Source organism: Macaca thibetana, chromosome 10 (genome assembly GCF_024542745.1).
Source record: "Macaca thibetana thibetana isolate TM-01 chromosome 10, ASM2454274v1, whole genome shotgun sequence".
Taxonomy (NCBI): Eukaryota; Metazoa; Chordata; class Mammalia; order Primates; family Cercopithecidae; genus Macaca; species Macaca thibetana.
This window is the reverse complement of record NC_065587.1, coordinates 8,941,845-8,955,967: the sequence shown is the minus strand read 5'-3', so window position 1 is coordinate 8,955,967 and position 14,123 is coordinate 8,941,845. Positions and strand designations below refer to the sequence as shown.

At 55.5% G+C, this 14,123-nt stretch overlaps 2 protein-coding genes across 2 annotated transcripts in view; one reads left to right on the top strand and one right to left on the bottom strand.

The window, feature by feature from the left end:
- The window catches only part of SREBF2 (sterol regulatory element binding transcription factor 2), an 80,606-nt gene extending 68,127 nt beyond the window's left edge, over nt 1-12,479 (top strand). The window contains exons 14-19 of the mRNA XM_050805822.1: nt 1,891-2,000; nt 3,810-3,942; nt 5,477-5,645; nt 8,108-8,293; nt 10,069-10,180; nt 10,627-12,479. Of these exons, the coding sequence (XP_050661779.1) occupies nt 1,891-2,000; nt 3,810-3,942; nt 5,477-5,645; nt 8,108-8,293; nt 10,069-10,180; nt 10,627-10,847 (931 nt within the window). The 3' untranslated portion in view covers nt 10,848-12,479. The remainder of the gene's footprint in view (nt 1-1,890; nt 2,001-3,809; nt 3,943-5,476; nt 5,646-8,107; nt 8,294-10,068; nt 10,181-10,626) is intronic.
- The window catches only part of SNU13 (small nuclear ribonucleoprotein 13), a 335,885-nt gene that overhangs the window by 225,671 nt on the left and 96,091 nt on the right, over nt 1-14,123 (bottom strand). The gene's annotated exons all lie outside the window — the stretch shown is intronic.

The window sequence follows — 14,123 nt, the reverse complement described above, 5'->3', positions numbered from 1 at the left end:
TTTTTTTTATTTTTTTGAGACAGAGTCTCACTCTGTCGCCCAGGCTGGAGTGCAGTGGCCGGATCTCAGCTCACTGCAAGCTCCGCCTCCCGGGTTTACGCCATTCTCCTGCCTCAGCCTCCCGAGTAGCTGGGACTACAGGCGCCCGCCACCTCGCCCGGCTAGTTTCTTGTATTTTTTTTTTTTTTAGTAGAGATGGGGTTTCACCGTGTTAGCCAGAATGGCCTCGATCTCCTGACCTTGTGATCCACCCTTCTCGGCCTCCCAAAGTGCTGGGATTACAGGCTTGAGCCACCGCGCCCGGCCTAAATTTTTTTTGTATTTTTAGTAGAGACAGGCTTTCACCATGTTAGCCAGGATGGTCTTGATCTCCTGACCTTGTGATCTGCCTGCCTCGGCCTCCCAAAGTGCTGGGATTACAGGCTTGAGCCACCGTGCCCGGCCTAAATTTTTTTTGTATTTTTAGTAGAGACAGGCTTTCACCATGTTAGCCAGGATGGTCTTGATCTCCTGACCTCGTGATCTGCCTGCCTCGGCCTCCCAAAGTTCTGGGATTACAGGCCTGAGCCACCACGCCCTGCCTTTTTTTTTTTTGAGATGGAATTTCACTCTTGTTGTCCAGGCTAGAGTGCAATGGACCAGTCTCAGCTCACTGCAACCTCCGCCTTCCCGGTTCAAGCGATTCTTCCACCTCAGCCTCCCAAGTAGCTGGGATTACAGGTGCCTGCCACCATGCCCAGCTAACTTTTGTATTTTTAGTAGAGATGAGGTTTCACCATGTCAGTCAGGCTGGTCTCAAACTCCTGACCTCAGGCAGTCTGCCTGCCTCAGCCTCCCAAAGTGCTGAGATTACAGGCATGAGCCACTGCGCCTGGCAGGTGCGCCCATTTTTATGTATCCCTTTACCAAGCGGAGTCAGTACTTGGATCAAGTCAGGAATTTCATTAGCTTGCTTTGCTTTCTGGGGTAGGGAGCAGCGGCCTATTGAAAGGGAATAGAAATGAAATGTGACAAACTCAGCAGAAGGCAGACACATCTGGCCTGGACATCTTGGGGACCCAGCCCCTCATGGAATGTTCTGGGCAATTTTTGTCTCTGACACACTTACCGAGCGCAGTCCTTCTTCCACAGAGTAAGACCTGAGAGGCAGATAGGTGCCAAAGTCACTTTCGTTTTTTGTTATTTTTGTTTGTATTTGGGGGAGGTTTTTGAGACAGTGTCTCACTCTGTCACCCAGGCTGGAGTGTAGTGGCACAATCTTGGCTCACTGCAACCTCTGCCTCCTAGGTTCAAGTGGTTCTCCTGCCTCAGCCTCCCAAGTAGCTAGGATTTCAGGTGCCTGCCACCACGCCTGGCTAAGTTTTGTATTTCTTGGTAGAGTCAGAGTTTCACCATTCATCAGGCTGGTCTGGAACTCCTGACCTCAAATGATCTGCCTGCCTTGGCCTCCCAAAGTGCTGGGATTACAGGCGTGAGCCACCATACCCGGCCCCAAAGTCACTTTCCTACAAGGCCCAGATCCTGATTGGGGTGCACCTGAGGAAAGGGGGAGGGGGCAGTTCTGCCTGGGAGATAACAAAACTTTTGGGAGGAGATGACACTGGACTTGGGGCTTAAGGGGAGGAGTGAGGGTGGGCTGTGGGGGATGCTAGGGAAAGGCCTCCAGTAGAGGGAAGAGTGTCAGTGTCAGTGACAGCCCAGAGACACAGAGGAAGGATGCCTGTGGAATACAAAGGGTGCACATAGACAGCGCTTGCGTGTGCCTGGGATGACAGGAAAGGGATGGAAATGGCCATTGGGTCTTAGAGCTGGAGAGCTGAGCAGCCAGGTCATGAGGTGGGCCTTGTGTGTATGTTTTGATGTACATGGGACCCTCTCTTTTCTTCCTAGTGAATTCTCCAGTGCTCTGGAGTACCTGAAATTACTTCATTCTTTTGTGGACTCTGTGGGGATTGTGAGCCCCCCACTCTCCAGCAGCTCCGTGCTCAAATCTGCCCTGGGTAAGCACCTGCGGGTGGCCCACAGTCTCAGGGTGCCCAGGTCTTCACAGTGCTTTTGCCCCAGGGGTCCAGGGTGTTAGGAGTGTAGATGCCAGCGTCTTCTCTGGATCCCAGGTTCATACCTATGGCCCTCATGTGACCCCAACTCACAGTCACCCCCTCCCAAACAGCACTCAGAGGCAGGAAACTATGGTTTCAGAGAAGTAGGGCAATGAGTGATTGAATGTCTTCCTCAAGCCCTGGCTGTGTGGCCCAGGTGAGGACCCTTAATTCCTAGAAGAACAAGCAACGAGTGGCCCAGGCACCAGGGATGGCGGGGAGTCACCTTTCAGATGCACAGTGGCCCCTGAGGCAGCTCTTGGGCCTTACACTCTTTGTTCTGAAGAGACTTTTCATCTGGGCCTCTCTACCACTCCCCAGCCCCTCATCACCTCAGTGTCACAGCGCAGCCTGCTGACTGGATTGACACCAGGACATTTCTTTGCTTCTGTCCCTAAACTGCCTTCAGGACGATAGCACATCAGCTGCCAACTCTTGGGCTTCTGTGGCCACCTGGGAAGATGGGGATATCAAGCTACCTCTGGTCACTCTCCCTGGGAAGGGAGGGATCCCAGAAAATCAGCCACCCCATCATGATCCCTGACCTGTGGCCTCTGTTTTCAAGTTTAGGGAAGCATGACCATCCCTGCTGGTTTTGTGGGATCACTACTGTCATCATTTTGCAGTTGAGAAAACTAAGGCTGAGAGAAGACTTAAAATACTCTTAACAGGAGCCTGTTCCAGATACCATTTTGAAGATACCATTCTTTATGGCTATTGAAAGCTTAGGTTGTATCCATCTTTTTTTTTTTTTTTTTTTTTGAGACGGAGTCTCGCTGTGTCGCCCAGGCTGGAGTGCAGTGGCCGGATCTCAGCTCACTGCAAGCTCTGCCTCCCGGGTTTTTACGCCATTCTCCTGCCTCAGCCTCCCGAGTAGCCGGGACTACAGGCGCCCGCCACCTCGCCCGGCTAGTTTTTTGTATTTTTTAGTAGAGACGGGGTTTCACCGTGTTAGCCAGGATGGTCTCGAACTCCTGACCTCGTGATCCGCCCGTCTCGGCCTCCCAAAGTGCTGGGATTACAGGCTTGAGCCACCGCGCCCGGCCTGTATCCATCTTTTTACTTAAAAACAACACTGCAGTGAACATCTGTGTTAAACTTTTTTCTCTCTTTAAGCCAATTTCATTATGACAGACTGCCAAAAATGGGATTACTAGCTTAACGGGAGTGAACTTTTTTTTTTTTGAGACGGAGTCTTGCTCTTGTTCTTGTTGCCCAGGCTAGAGGGCAATGGCGCGATCTCGCCCACTGCAACCTCCACCCCGCTGGGGTTCAAGCGATTCTCTTGCCTCAGCCTCCCTAGTAGCTGGGGTTACAGGCGCCCACCACCGTGCCTGGCTAATTTTTTTGTGTATTTTTAGTAGAGAGGGGGTTTCACCATGTTGGCCAGGCTGGTCTCAAACTCCTGACCTCAGGTGATCCACCTGCCTCAGCCTCCCAAAATGCTGGGATTACAGACATGAACCACCGTGCCCAGCCAGGAGTGAACATTTTTAAGGCTCTTGACACATATTGCCAAACACTTTGCATGATTGCACTGGTTTATTCCCCTCCCCCCGAGTCCTGGGTGTGGGAGCCCAGAGGCTATTGGCCCGTTCCCAGCAGGCAAAGATGTTACCCACCTCCTAGGAAGGAAGTGTAGCAGCCTCTGAGCGCCACAGGTCTCATTTCTGTGGGTGTTGGAGTACGTTTGGTGCTGTTCCCCTCTAGGTCCAGACATCATCTGTCGGTGGTGGACGTCTGCAATCACTGTGGCCATCAGCTGGCTCCAGGGAGACGATGCAGCTGTACGCTCTCATTTTACCAAAGTAGAACGCATCCCCAAGGCCCTGGAAGTGACAGAGTGCGTAACCCTCCTTGGCCACTCACTTGCTTCTCTCCAGGGGAATCTTATTTGAGTTAGCAGGAGCAAGCTGGACTGGGTGGGCACGTTGGGGTGAAGGGTCAGGACTGCATGACAGGTGGGTGGCTAGAAAAGTCGAGGGTGAGGGCACCATGGAGAACTCAGTTTGGCCCAGCAGGTCCTCTGTGCAAGTGTCCTGCTCTGCACAACACGACAGTTGTCCCAGCAGCTGTCAGCACTGCCTCCAGGTCCTCCTCCCTGCAGCCTTCATGACGCCACAGGCTGAAAAGAAGAGACAAGAGCACTGTGGCTCCCAGCATCTTCAGAAGCTTCGTGGTGGAGGCAGGCATTGGTGGTTCACAATCAGTGCAGAGAGGCCACTGTTGCCCCCAAAACTCATGTGCACTGGAGCATCCTGCCCCTGTGTGCCAGCATTTTACCCACTTTCCTTCCAGCCACCTCCAGCCCCACCATCAACCCTGGCAACCTTGTCCTGTAACTAAAATAACCTTTAGCACATGGCATAACCAGAGAGCTTTTGACATTCCTCTTTGGAGATTCATGTCTGCATCTTGGGGGCATTCAGCGCTTAGTGATGGGCAGCCCTGCCTGCTGACTCCCCAGCTGTTTCTAATTGGATCTGAGTGTTCTAAGAGAAACTGTAAAATGCTCCAGGACAGAAAGGCCCCACGAGGTCCTAGCCTTAGAGCCAAGGCTGTAGCATTTCCTATCAAGCAGACTCTTAACCAGTGCACAGGAAGTTGCTTAGAAGAGCGAGTATACACAGACTTAAAGTCCTGTGTTCCCTGAAGTAGATGTGACATCCTAATTGCATTGAAGTAGCCCCATTTTTAAGCACTCTTAACTAGGTAAGCACCCAGCCCTGTGTAGCATTCCACCTGTATGTGTGTCTCCCCCAGTCAATCTGCCTGAGGACACTGAGGCACAGCAGGTAAGTTGTCCAAAGTCATCTCACTCCTGAGCAGCAGAGCTGCCATGGACAGCCAAAACACCCCTGCAGGCACTGGTGCCTCCTGGATTCACTTACGCCTGGGTCCCTCTGCTCTTCAGGGACTAGGATGCTATGAGACCCTCCTCCATCCCTAGCCTCCCCTTCCACTCCCAGTCTGCTCTACAGAAAGAAGCTAAGTTTCTCCAGAGAGTTTAATACCACATATCTGGGAGGGTGGTCCCTTAAAGAACGGGTACAACATCTTATTGTGGCCAGTTTATAGGTAAGGAAACTGAGGCACACATGTTGGAATGACTTATCTTGGGTGGCTTCTTAGCAGCAGACGTGATGGTGAATCCTGTGTCTCTGACTTCCAGCATTGAATGAAGGTGCTACAGGGTGTGGCGCTCACCCTAGCTCAGGGCTGGCATTTCAGGTCTGGAGCCATAGTGGCAGCACTGCATTCAGTAGATGCACATGTCATATCAGTGTGGGGCGTGGCGGTCACTGGCTTGGGCCCCTCTGCCTGTCACGCGGGTAACACATAGCGACCTGCCTCTCGACTCCCTATCACTGCTGCAGGAGCCCCCTGGTGAAGGCCGTCTTCCATGCCTGCAGAGCCATGCATGCTTCACTCCCTGGGAAAGCAGATGGGCAGCAGAGTTCCTTCTGCCATTGCGAGAGGGCCAGCGGCCACCTATGGAGCAGCCTCAACGTCAGCGGGACCACCTCTGACCCTGCCCTCAACCACGTGAGTGGGGCCTGAGCTGGCCCTGGGGGAGGTGCTCTGCACTGGTTTATGAGAACACTCCCACTCACCTCATGCTGACCCCGAAAGTGGGGCCATCCAAGAGACAGAGAAACCAGGACAGCAGCCCCCTTTCAAAAAAAGTTACAGCCTATTGGCCTAGGTGGACTGCCTTTTCAGCCTCTGAGGCAAGCGTGTTTCTACCTGCACCTTTCTTAGGCTCCCAGAGTCCCAGGTCCTGCTGGCCCATAGCCTCTGTAAATCCAGGTACACCCCAGCTGTCCAGGGGTTCACCCTGCATTTGCTCCAGCAGTTTGCATGACTTCCCAGGCCTCTGCAGGCAGCCTTGGAGTGGACCCCTGCCCCCTTGGGCACACAAACAGAGCCGAAGACCACCCTGGGCACCTCCCTGGCTGGCTGTACACCTCCTGGCGGGCAGCTGCGGTGCATTGTAGTTGCATTGCATGTTCTGGTGGTACCCATGCAATGTTTCCACAGTGCATTACAGAGGCCTGCCTGGCCCTCGAGAGCCTGCCCATCGTGCCCTGACCGAAGGCCCGATCACTTGGGGGAGGGGATCCTGATAGAGGGCACTGCTGCCACTGTTGGGACCTAAGTCACAGCCATCCCAGGAAACAGAGGAGGGCACCCAGCTGGAAGTGGAGCATCACCTGGTCTCCTGAGGAACATGTCCTTAACTCCACAGTAGGAGGGACAGGGAGAGTCCTAGAGATTCAGATTCTCAGCCACTCCCTGGGGTTTGGTCTCAGCTGGCTAGGCTAGTACTTCAAGCTAGATATTGTCAGTGGACCTGGGCACTGGGAAGAACCCAGGACAGCGTGCCAGCCCCTATAGGGACAGGCAGTGTGCAGAAAAGGCCCCAACTGGCTGGGCGCGGTGGCTCACACCTGTAATCCCAGCACTTTGGGAAGCTGAGGTGGGCAGATACCTGAGGTCAGGAGTTCCAAGACCAGCCTGGCCAACATGGTGAAACCCCTTTTGTACTAAAAATACAAAAATTAACCAGGTGTGGTGGCATATATCTGTAATCCCAGCTACTCAGGAGGCTGAGGCAGAAGAATTGCTTGAACCCGGGAGGTAGAGGTTGCGGTGAGCCAAGATCGTGCCACTGCACTCCAGCCTGGGTAACAGAGCGAGACTCCATCTTTTAAAAAATACGGGGTGGGGGTCAAATGCCCTGGGCTGCCAAGACCAAAGGCAGATGGCGAGCCACATCTCAGCTTCTCTTTCGGGCTTTCCATTAGTCTCTTCCATATTTATCTTCATGAGAGAACCAAACAGTACAGGCTCAGTTTGGGGAATGAGAGGCTTGCAGCCACCCTTTGGACTGGGGTTCCTTGATAGCAGCTCTGTGGTAGGAGAGTGAGCTTAGAAGACGAGCCCATGCAGCCTGATGGCCCTCAGAGGGCAGAATCCAGCTATAGGCTTGCTGCCTCCGTGTCCACAGGCACTCCTGCAGCATGCACAGCTTAGAAGCGCCAGGTTTTGTTTGAGGAGAGGGATCCTTATCCACGTCCCCTTGAAGCACACAACAGCCAGAAAACAGTGTAGGCAAGGATCAAGGTCTCGTGCCGGGACAGGGCAGGGTCTTCCCCAGGCCCAGTGTCTTGGGAAGGAGGAAAGCCAGGGCTAGGTGGGATGAGGCTTGGCCTGAGGGAGTTCATCTGGACCGGCGGGCTACTTGCGGCCCATCTCAACAAGGACTCGCTGCTCCTCACTGCTTGGTGTCGTGCTGGTGTGCCATTGCAAGCCAGGTGGGCAGCCTAGCCCCGTAGGTAGTGGGCGGAGAGTATGCATGGCCCACATGCAGTACCTTCTCATATGACACAGCAGCCCTGTGGTGGTGCCATTTCCATTTTTTTGGATGAAGAAACAGACTCAGAGAGACTAAGTCCTATGCCAGGGTCATGTAGCTAGTAAGTGGCAGAGCCAGGTCAGTCAGCCTAGTCCCCAAGCACTAAACCATTCTGTGGTTGTCTTCTGAAACACCTGTCTTCCTCTCCCCCTCCTCCTCCTCCTTCCCCCAGCCCCATCTCCAAGCTCTGTTGCCACTTCAGGCTTTTCCTTGGCACCTAGTGGGTATCTCAGCCTCCTAGCCAGCCATGGTGGAGCTCCCATGGGGTGGGAGAACCTGGGTTTGATTTTTGCCCCTGCCACCTGCCTGTGCTATGTCCCTTATACAAGCTGCTGTCCCTGTCAGAGCCTTGCTTTCTCATCTGCAGAATGGAGAGGGCTTGTCTCCCACCTCCTGGGGCCGTGGAAGGGACTGGTTCTCCCCTGAGCTGTTCCCTCACGTCCTGCGGAGTTCGCCAGGCTCTGGGGCTCTCCACTTCCTCCCAGAGCTGCTGAGTGTTGGTCTTGGGGGAAGCCTGGTAGGTGCTGGGATCCTTGCCTCAGGGATGGGCCAGTCACCTGTTCCCCCTTTCTCGTGGCTGACCCCACAGGTGGTCCAGCTGCTCACCTGTGACCTGCTACTGTCGCTACGGACAACGCTCTGGCAAAAGCAGGCCAGTGCCAGCCAGGCTGTGGGAGAGACCTACCACGCATCAGGCGCTGAACTGGCGGGCTTCCAGCGGGACCTGGGCAGCCTGCGCAGGCTGGCACACAGCTTCCGCCCAGCGTACCGCAAGGTGAGGCCCAGCTGGCTGGTGGGGCAGGGCAGATTGGAGCCTGTGGGGCCTGAGCCCAGAACCCAGCATGGGCACCAGCGCATGGTGGTGGAGTTGGCCCTCTGAGGTCAGCCTGGTGACCTGTCGAGCACCTGCTTGGCTCATGCCCAACACTGGGCTGGGCGCCATGTGTCCCTGTGTTCAGCACACGTTGGTTGAGTGCCTGCTGTGTGCCTGGCCCCGGAGCTCAGCAGGGAGCAGGCCACACTTTGCCGCCACAGACAGGGGCCAGCAGGGAGCTGTGCCTCCCCAGGCACATGCTGAGTGGGAGGGCTCTGAGGGCAATGGCGGCAAGTCAGGGCTCCTGGCCCGGTCCCAAGCTCCGCTTTGACTTTCATAACTGTTGGCAAAGTGACAATTTCTCTAGAACCGCACTTAAAGGGAAATTCACTCTCTTTTTCATAGTAAGTAGAGGCTTCGGTTCTGCTGCTGGGTAACATCCTCTTGGCAGTGGCCACATGATCTGAACTAAGTCAGAGGAAAGGTCTATGACTGGGCTTGCCGGGCTCCAGCCATTTCCATTTTTGTTTATTTTTATTGCTACATAATTTATTCAACATATTTGTACCTGTATTTTTTTCTAAAAATTTGTGTGAGATGACTCAGAAGTGTCATTGAGGGGGCACAGGCTGGGCTGGAAGGAGACGGCCTCAGAGCGAGGCTGCTGCCGTGGAGCCTGATATTCAGCCCCCACACCCATCAGGTGCTGTGGGACCCACACAGTTGCACTGGGCCGCTGTGTGCAGCGAGCCAAGACAGACACAGCAGACAGTATCATCAGAGAGCCATTCCTTACTATGGAAAAGAAGGCATGTACCCCAAGGCCTGGGGTGGTACCCCTGCCTCCTGGAGCCCCCTCTGGTCAGCCCTCCGGTCTGCTTACAGCATGGCTGGCAACAATGGCCTTTTTTTTTTAATTTTTTTTAATTAGATGGGGTCTTGCTGTGTGCCCCAGGCTGGTCTCAAACCCCTAGCCTCAAGCTATCCTCCTGCCTCCACCTCCCAAAGTGCTGGGATTACAGGTGTGAGCCACCTCGCCTGGTCCAAAGGCCTCCTCTTAAATACCATTTCCATTCTGCTTCTCCCTGCTGAGAGCCCATCAGTGGCTCCCCATTGCCTACCAGGACCAGAATCCACTTGGCAGCACTGAAGACCCTCCCTGAAGACTGAGATATAAAGGCATCAAAAAGAGCTTGAGATTTTAAGAAATGGCAGACCTCGGCCTTGCCCTTCACCCACCAGTGGCTCATACCTAAGCGCTGCAGACTTTACCTGCACACCTCTAGACTCTGTTCCTTTCTAAAGATACAGAAAGAGGATACCAAACCTCTCTGGTACCAGCCCAACTGTCCCTCCTCACCCCTCTGTCCCTGTCACACCTGTCCTTTTGTCAAACTTGAAGCAGCCTCCAGGGCCTTGGGGCTTCACCCAGGACACTTGTCTGCCAGCCCCACAAGGTACATCCAGGGCTTTCTTGTCACCAGTTGGGAAAAGCAGGCGTTTTGCCTCTCTCGCCTCTCGCCTCTCGTCCTGCTCCTGCTGTTCAGCCAGGTTTCCAGCCTGGCTCACGGTCAGAGTAGGGGACAACAAAGTTCACTTTTCAGGGGTGAGCAAGGCAAGTTGGTGTGGGAAGGGATGTTATCAGGTGGCAGGCGAGATGGCTCAGGGAGAACTACCCTGGGCATAGACAGGTGGGGACCAGGGGTATGAGGGATGTCACCCCGGCGCCTCCCCAGGTGTTCCTGCACGAAGCGACTGTGCGCCTGATGGCAGGAGCCAGCCCCACCCGCACCCACCAGCTGCTGGAACACAGCCTGCGGCGGCGCACCACACAGAGCGCCAAGCACGGTGAGCCCACCACTCCCCAGCTCACAGGCTGGGCTGGGCCCTAACCCCTGGGAAGAGAGGAGGGAAGGGGCCAGCCCAACTCCCACACCTGGCAGCGGTGCCCAGCACACCTCGCCTGAGAATGAAAGAAGCCTGGGGCCACCCTTGGTGGGCTGCAGGGGTTGGGGTGGTCATGGGTCATGCTCTGCTCAGGGAAGGAGGGTTGGGGTGGCGTCCCCACACAGGCGCACGCATCGAGCCAGGTCATGTGGGTTCATCTCAGTCCCACCATGGGCTGGCTGTGAGAGGCTGGACAAATCCACTTCTTTTCCATGGATTGGGTGGGGCAGCAGACCCCACCTCCCAGGATGGGTGTCAGTGTTCAGTGAATGAGTCCAGGTAACGCCAAGGAACAGCACCGGCTTCATGGCAGACTCTCGGTTCTGACACACATCTCCTTCCCACAGGAGAGGTGGATGCCTGGCCTGGCCAGCGAGAGCGGGCCACTGCCATCCTGCTGGCCTGCCGCCACCTGCCCCTCTCCTTCCTCTCCTCCCCGGGCCAGCGGGCAGTGCTACTGGCCGAGGCTGCCCGCACCCTGGAGAAGGTGGGTGACCGGCGCTCCTGCAACGACTGCCAGCAGATGATTGTCAAGCTGGGTGGTGGCACTGCTATTGCCGCCTCCTGACCACCAGGCTCAGCCCACCCCTCCACTTCTCTCTCGGTTCCTCTCTCCCCCAGCATCCTCCCGCTGAGAGAGGTGGGGAGGAGCCTTGTCATCTTAGCTGTCACCTGCCGAGGCTTCTGGGCCACCTCAGGCCAGCAGGCCCCTGGGCAGAGCCCCTTAAAGCTGCTGTCACTAGATGCCCATGGTCCAGGGCCTGGTGGGCATAAGAGGAAAGGTAGCAGGGCAGAAACTGGGCAGCTCTGACTTGATAGCAGCAGGGGGAGCTCCCAAGCTGCCAAGCCCCTGCCTCCAGCCTTCCTGAGTTTCTCTCTCCTGAACCCTACTCTCTCCTTTTTGCTTCCTCAGTTTTTATCAGGCTTCCTCTGGGGGACAGCAGTCTCTGAGCACCAGGGAGCAGGTGCCCTCAGGCCCGTGCCCGGCATGCCCTCCCCCCTTTTTATACCAATGTTTTCTACCAGTGTGCTTGGGTTTGCCATGATGCGAGGCTGAGTTGCTGTAGCGTCTTGATTCTCTCCCTGGGTCTACGTTCCCTCCCCTGTGGCTGGCTGAGCCTGCTCATTGTTTTTCCTTTTATTACACAGGACAGCCAGGGGAGGAGGGGGCCCAGCCCTGGGAGGCTGGTGGGAGGCAGGGGGTAGGCCTGCAGATGGATGAAATAATGTCAGCATTTTTTAATTTTTTAAAAAAATAAATGGTATCTTATTTAATTGTCCTGTTCCTTCCCACTCCCCGCCTCCTAGGATGTCAGCCCAAGCTCAGGTTGGGCCCAGGGAGCTGGGAGAAATGAAGCCACCCATTGGGACTGGGGACCAGGTGCCTTCAGCATGGCTTCTAGGTTCCCTCCTCCCCTACCCCAGCTCCCACTTCCACAGTACAGACTGTCCCCAACTTAACAATGGTTCAACTTCAGCCATGTTTCAACTTTACAGTTGGTCTGTTGGGGTATTAAATGAATTTTTTACTTATGATATTTTCGTTTATGATGGGTTTATCAGGAAGTAACCCCATGGTAAGTTGCATATCTGTATATTTTTATCACTAATTCTTGACCCAAAAATAAACCAGGGCGGCAAGGACCAACCCCTAATCCCTCCCCAGCGGCAAGCCCTTCTTTTCAGAGTGGGCAGAGGGTTGCCTATGGTGGGCACTAGGAATGAGGTCCCCTGCCTTGATGTGTGTCCTAGGAGAAAAAGTCCTACTTTTCTGGACCCCCTGGTGCAGCACCTCCCAGAGACTGTTTCTCCCAGGGCCTCCTGAGTGACAAGGGTCCTGCCTCCCTGTGCCTCGTCCTCAGGCTGGTTGTAGCAGAGGATGGGCAGGTACCCCAGCACAGACTGGGGGGTGCTCACAACAGGGCCACCTCGATGCAGGCTGGAATGTTGTCCCTGGGGTGTGCTTGGACCCCACCTGCTTGCTTTTTCTCCTGCCCCTCCCCTACTCTCACTGTAATTTATGGACCCTGCCCACCTGCGTGTCGTGTGTATGTCCTGTGCCTTTTCTCACTGTTGTTTGGGGGTGGGAGAGGGTGGTTTTTCACTGAAAAGGGGGATACACCTATGGCTTCTTTGATGTTCAATCAGTCACCGTGTCCCAGACATAGGTTATTCAATAAACACAGATTGGTACCACCCAGCACAAGGTGTGTGAGGGTCTGTAGTGCGACTGCTGTGGTGTCCAGCCAAGGGGCTACGTGACTTGGCAGGCAGTGGGCCAGGGACTGAGGGCAGCCCCCCAACTGCTGAGAGGGCCCCTGGCCTCAGTCTAATGGGCCTCCCTTGCCCACCTTCTGTGCGGTGCCTGGCACACCCTCCAGCCTGGGATAAAAGGGCTGTGGGTGGCACTTCAGGGGTCACAGGTCACTGTATCCAGGTTCCAGCTTGTTCCCTGGATGTAATGCTGGCTGGCTGACAGATTTGGGGTGCTGACCATCTCCCCCACTGGGTAAGCTGCTCTTTAGTTTCTCCCTCCCTAAAGGCAGTGACCCTCTGAGCCAGGAGGCTCACTGGCCCACAAGTCAGATCCAAGTCCAGGTCCCGTGCTTCCCAGCTGGGTCACCTTGGGCAGGACCTGGCCTCAGTCTCCACTTCCACTTGTGCAGAATTGGGAAGCCAAGCCCAGCCATGAACTGCAGCTCCACAGGCTTGTGTGCCAGGACTGAGTGATGGGATGCAAGTTTACAGCAAGTGTCTTGTGTGGCTGGTGAGGCCAGGCTTGGCGTAAGCCACACCAGGGGGAGGACCACTGCCTGGGATGGGCCTAGTCACAGGAGGAGTCAGGATGGGACTGAGCATGGGGCTGAATCTCTTCAGCTATGAGCCACGTCCTTCTCTGAAGGGTAGTCACAGCAGGCTACACTGCCCTGAGGAGCAGAACAGCCCGGTGAGGCCCAGTTGCTGGTCCCGTGCATGGCTCCATCATTTTCAGGGATGGCCACTGCCCACAGCCTGGGCCTGGCTCCACTGGGATGGAGATCCGGGGCCCTAGGGACTGAGAATGGGCAGGGGGGATTGCCCACACAGCACAGCCCAGCCACGGGGTGTGTCATGTGTTGGGGGGCAGGGGATGGGAGGTGGGGTGAGAAGGAACCAGATTCCTTTGTGATTCTGTGTAGGCACCATGACCCAGCCCCCACCCTCCTCCTCCAGCTCTGCACAGCTGTGGGACTGGGGCAGGACCGTGGGCCCAGGGCTCTGTCCTGGTGCTTCTAGGCCTTGGTTTCCTTAACAGCCTAAAGGGACAGGGAGGGACCCTTCAAGTGGCAGGAGCGGAAACCAGGCCTGGTGGGTTCTGGGGCCTCGGGGCAGCCCAGCCAGCAGAAGGAAAGCTCCAGACTGTTTATATATACCCTGGGAACAGGGAACCCTCCCTCCCAGCCAAACTGCCTGTTCCTTGCCATTCCAGCCGATTCACAGCAATCCAGGAGGGTCCTAACCTGGGAGTCTGCTGGGTGACCTTGGGCAAGCTACTTAGGTCTCAAAACCCGAATTTCCTCCTCTGTAAAGACACACCTCCCTTGAGGCTCTTGTGAATTTCATGAGAAAGGCCAACAAATGGTGGCCATTGTTCTTGAAACAGTACACCACACTTCAGGTACTCAGGAGGGAAACAGACCCGCCTGGGTGGCTTTGCTGAGGTCACACACCTTAACCAGCCACAGCCCTGGCCCCCAGCCTCCCCAGCGTTACCTGGCACAGAGGAGCTCTGTGGATGGTGCACGCAGGCTGCTAGCAGTGCTCTGAGCCACAGTCAGGTGCCGCAAGCCCTCCCGAAGGGGCA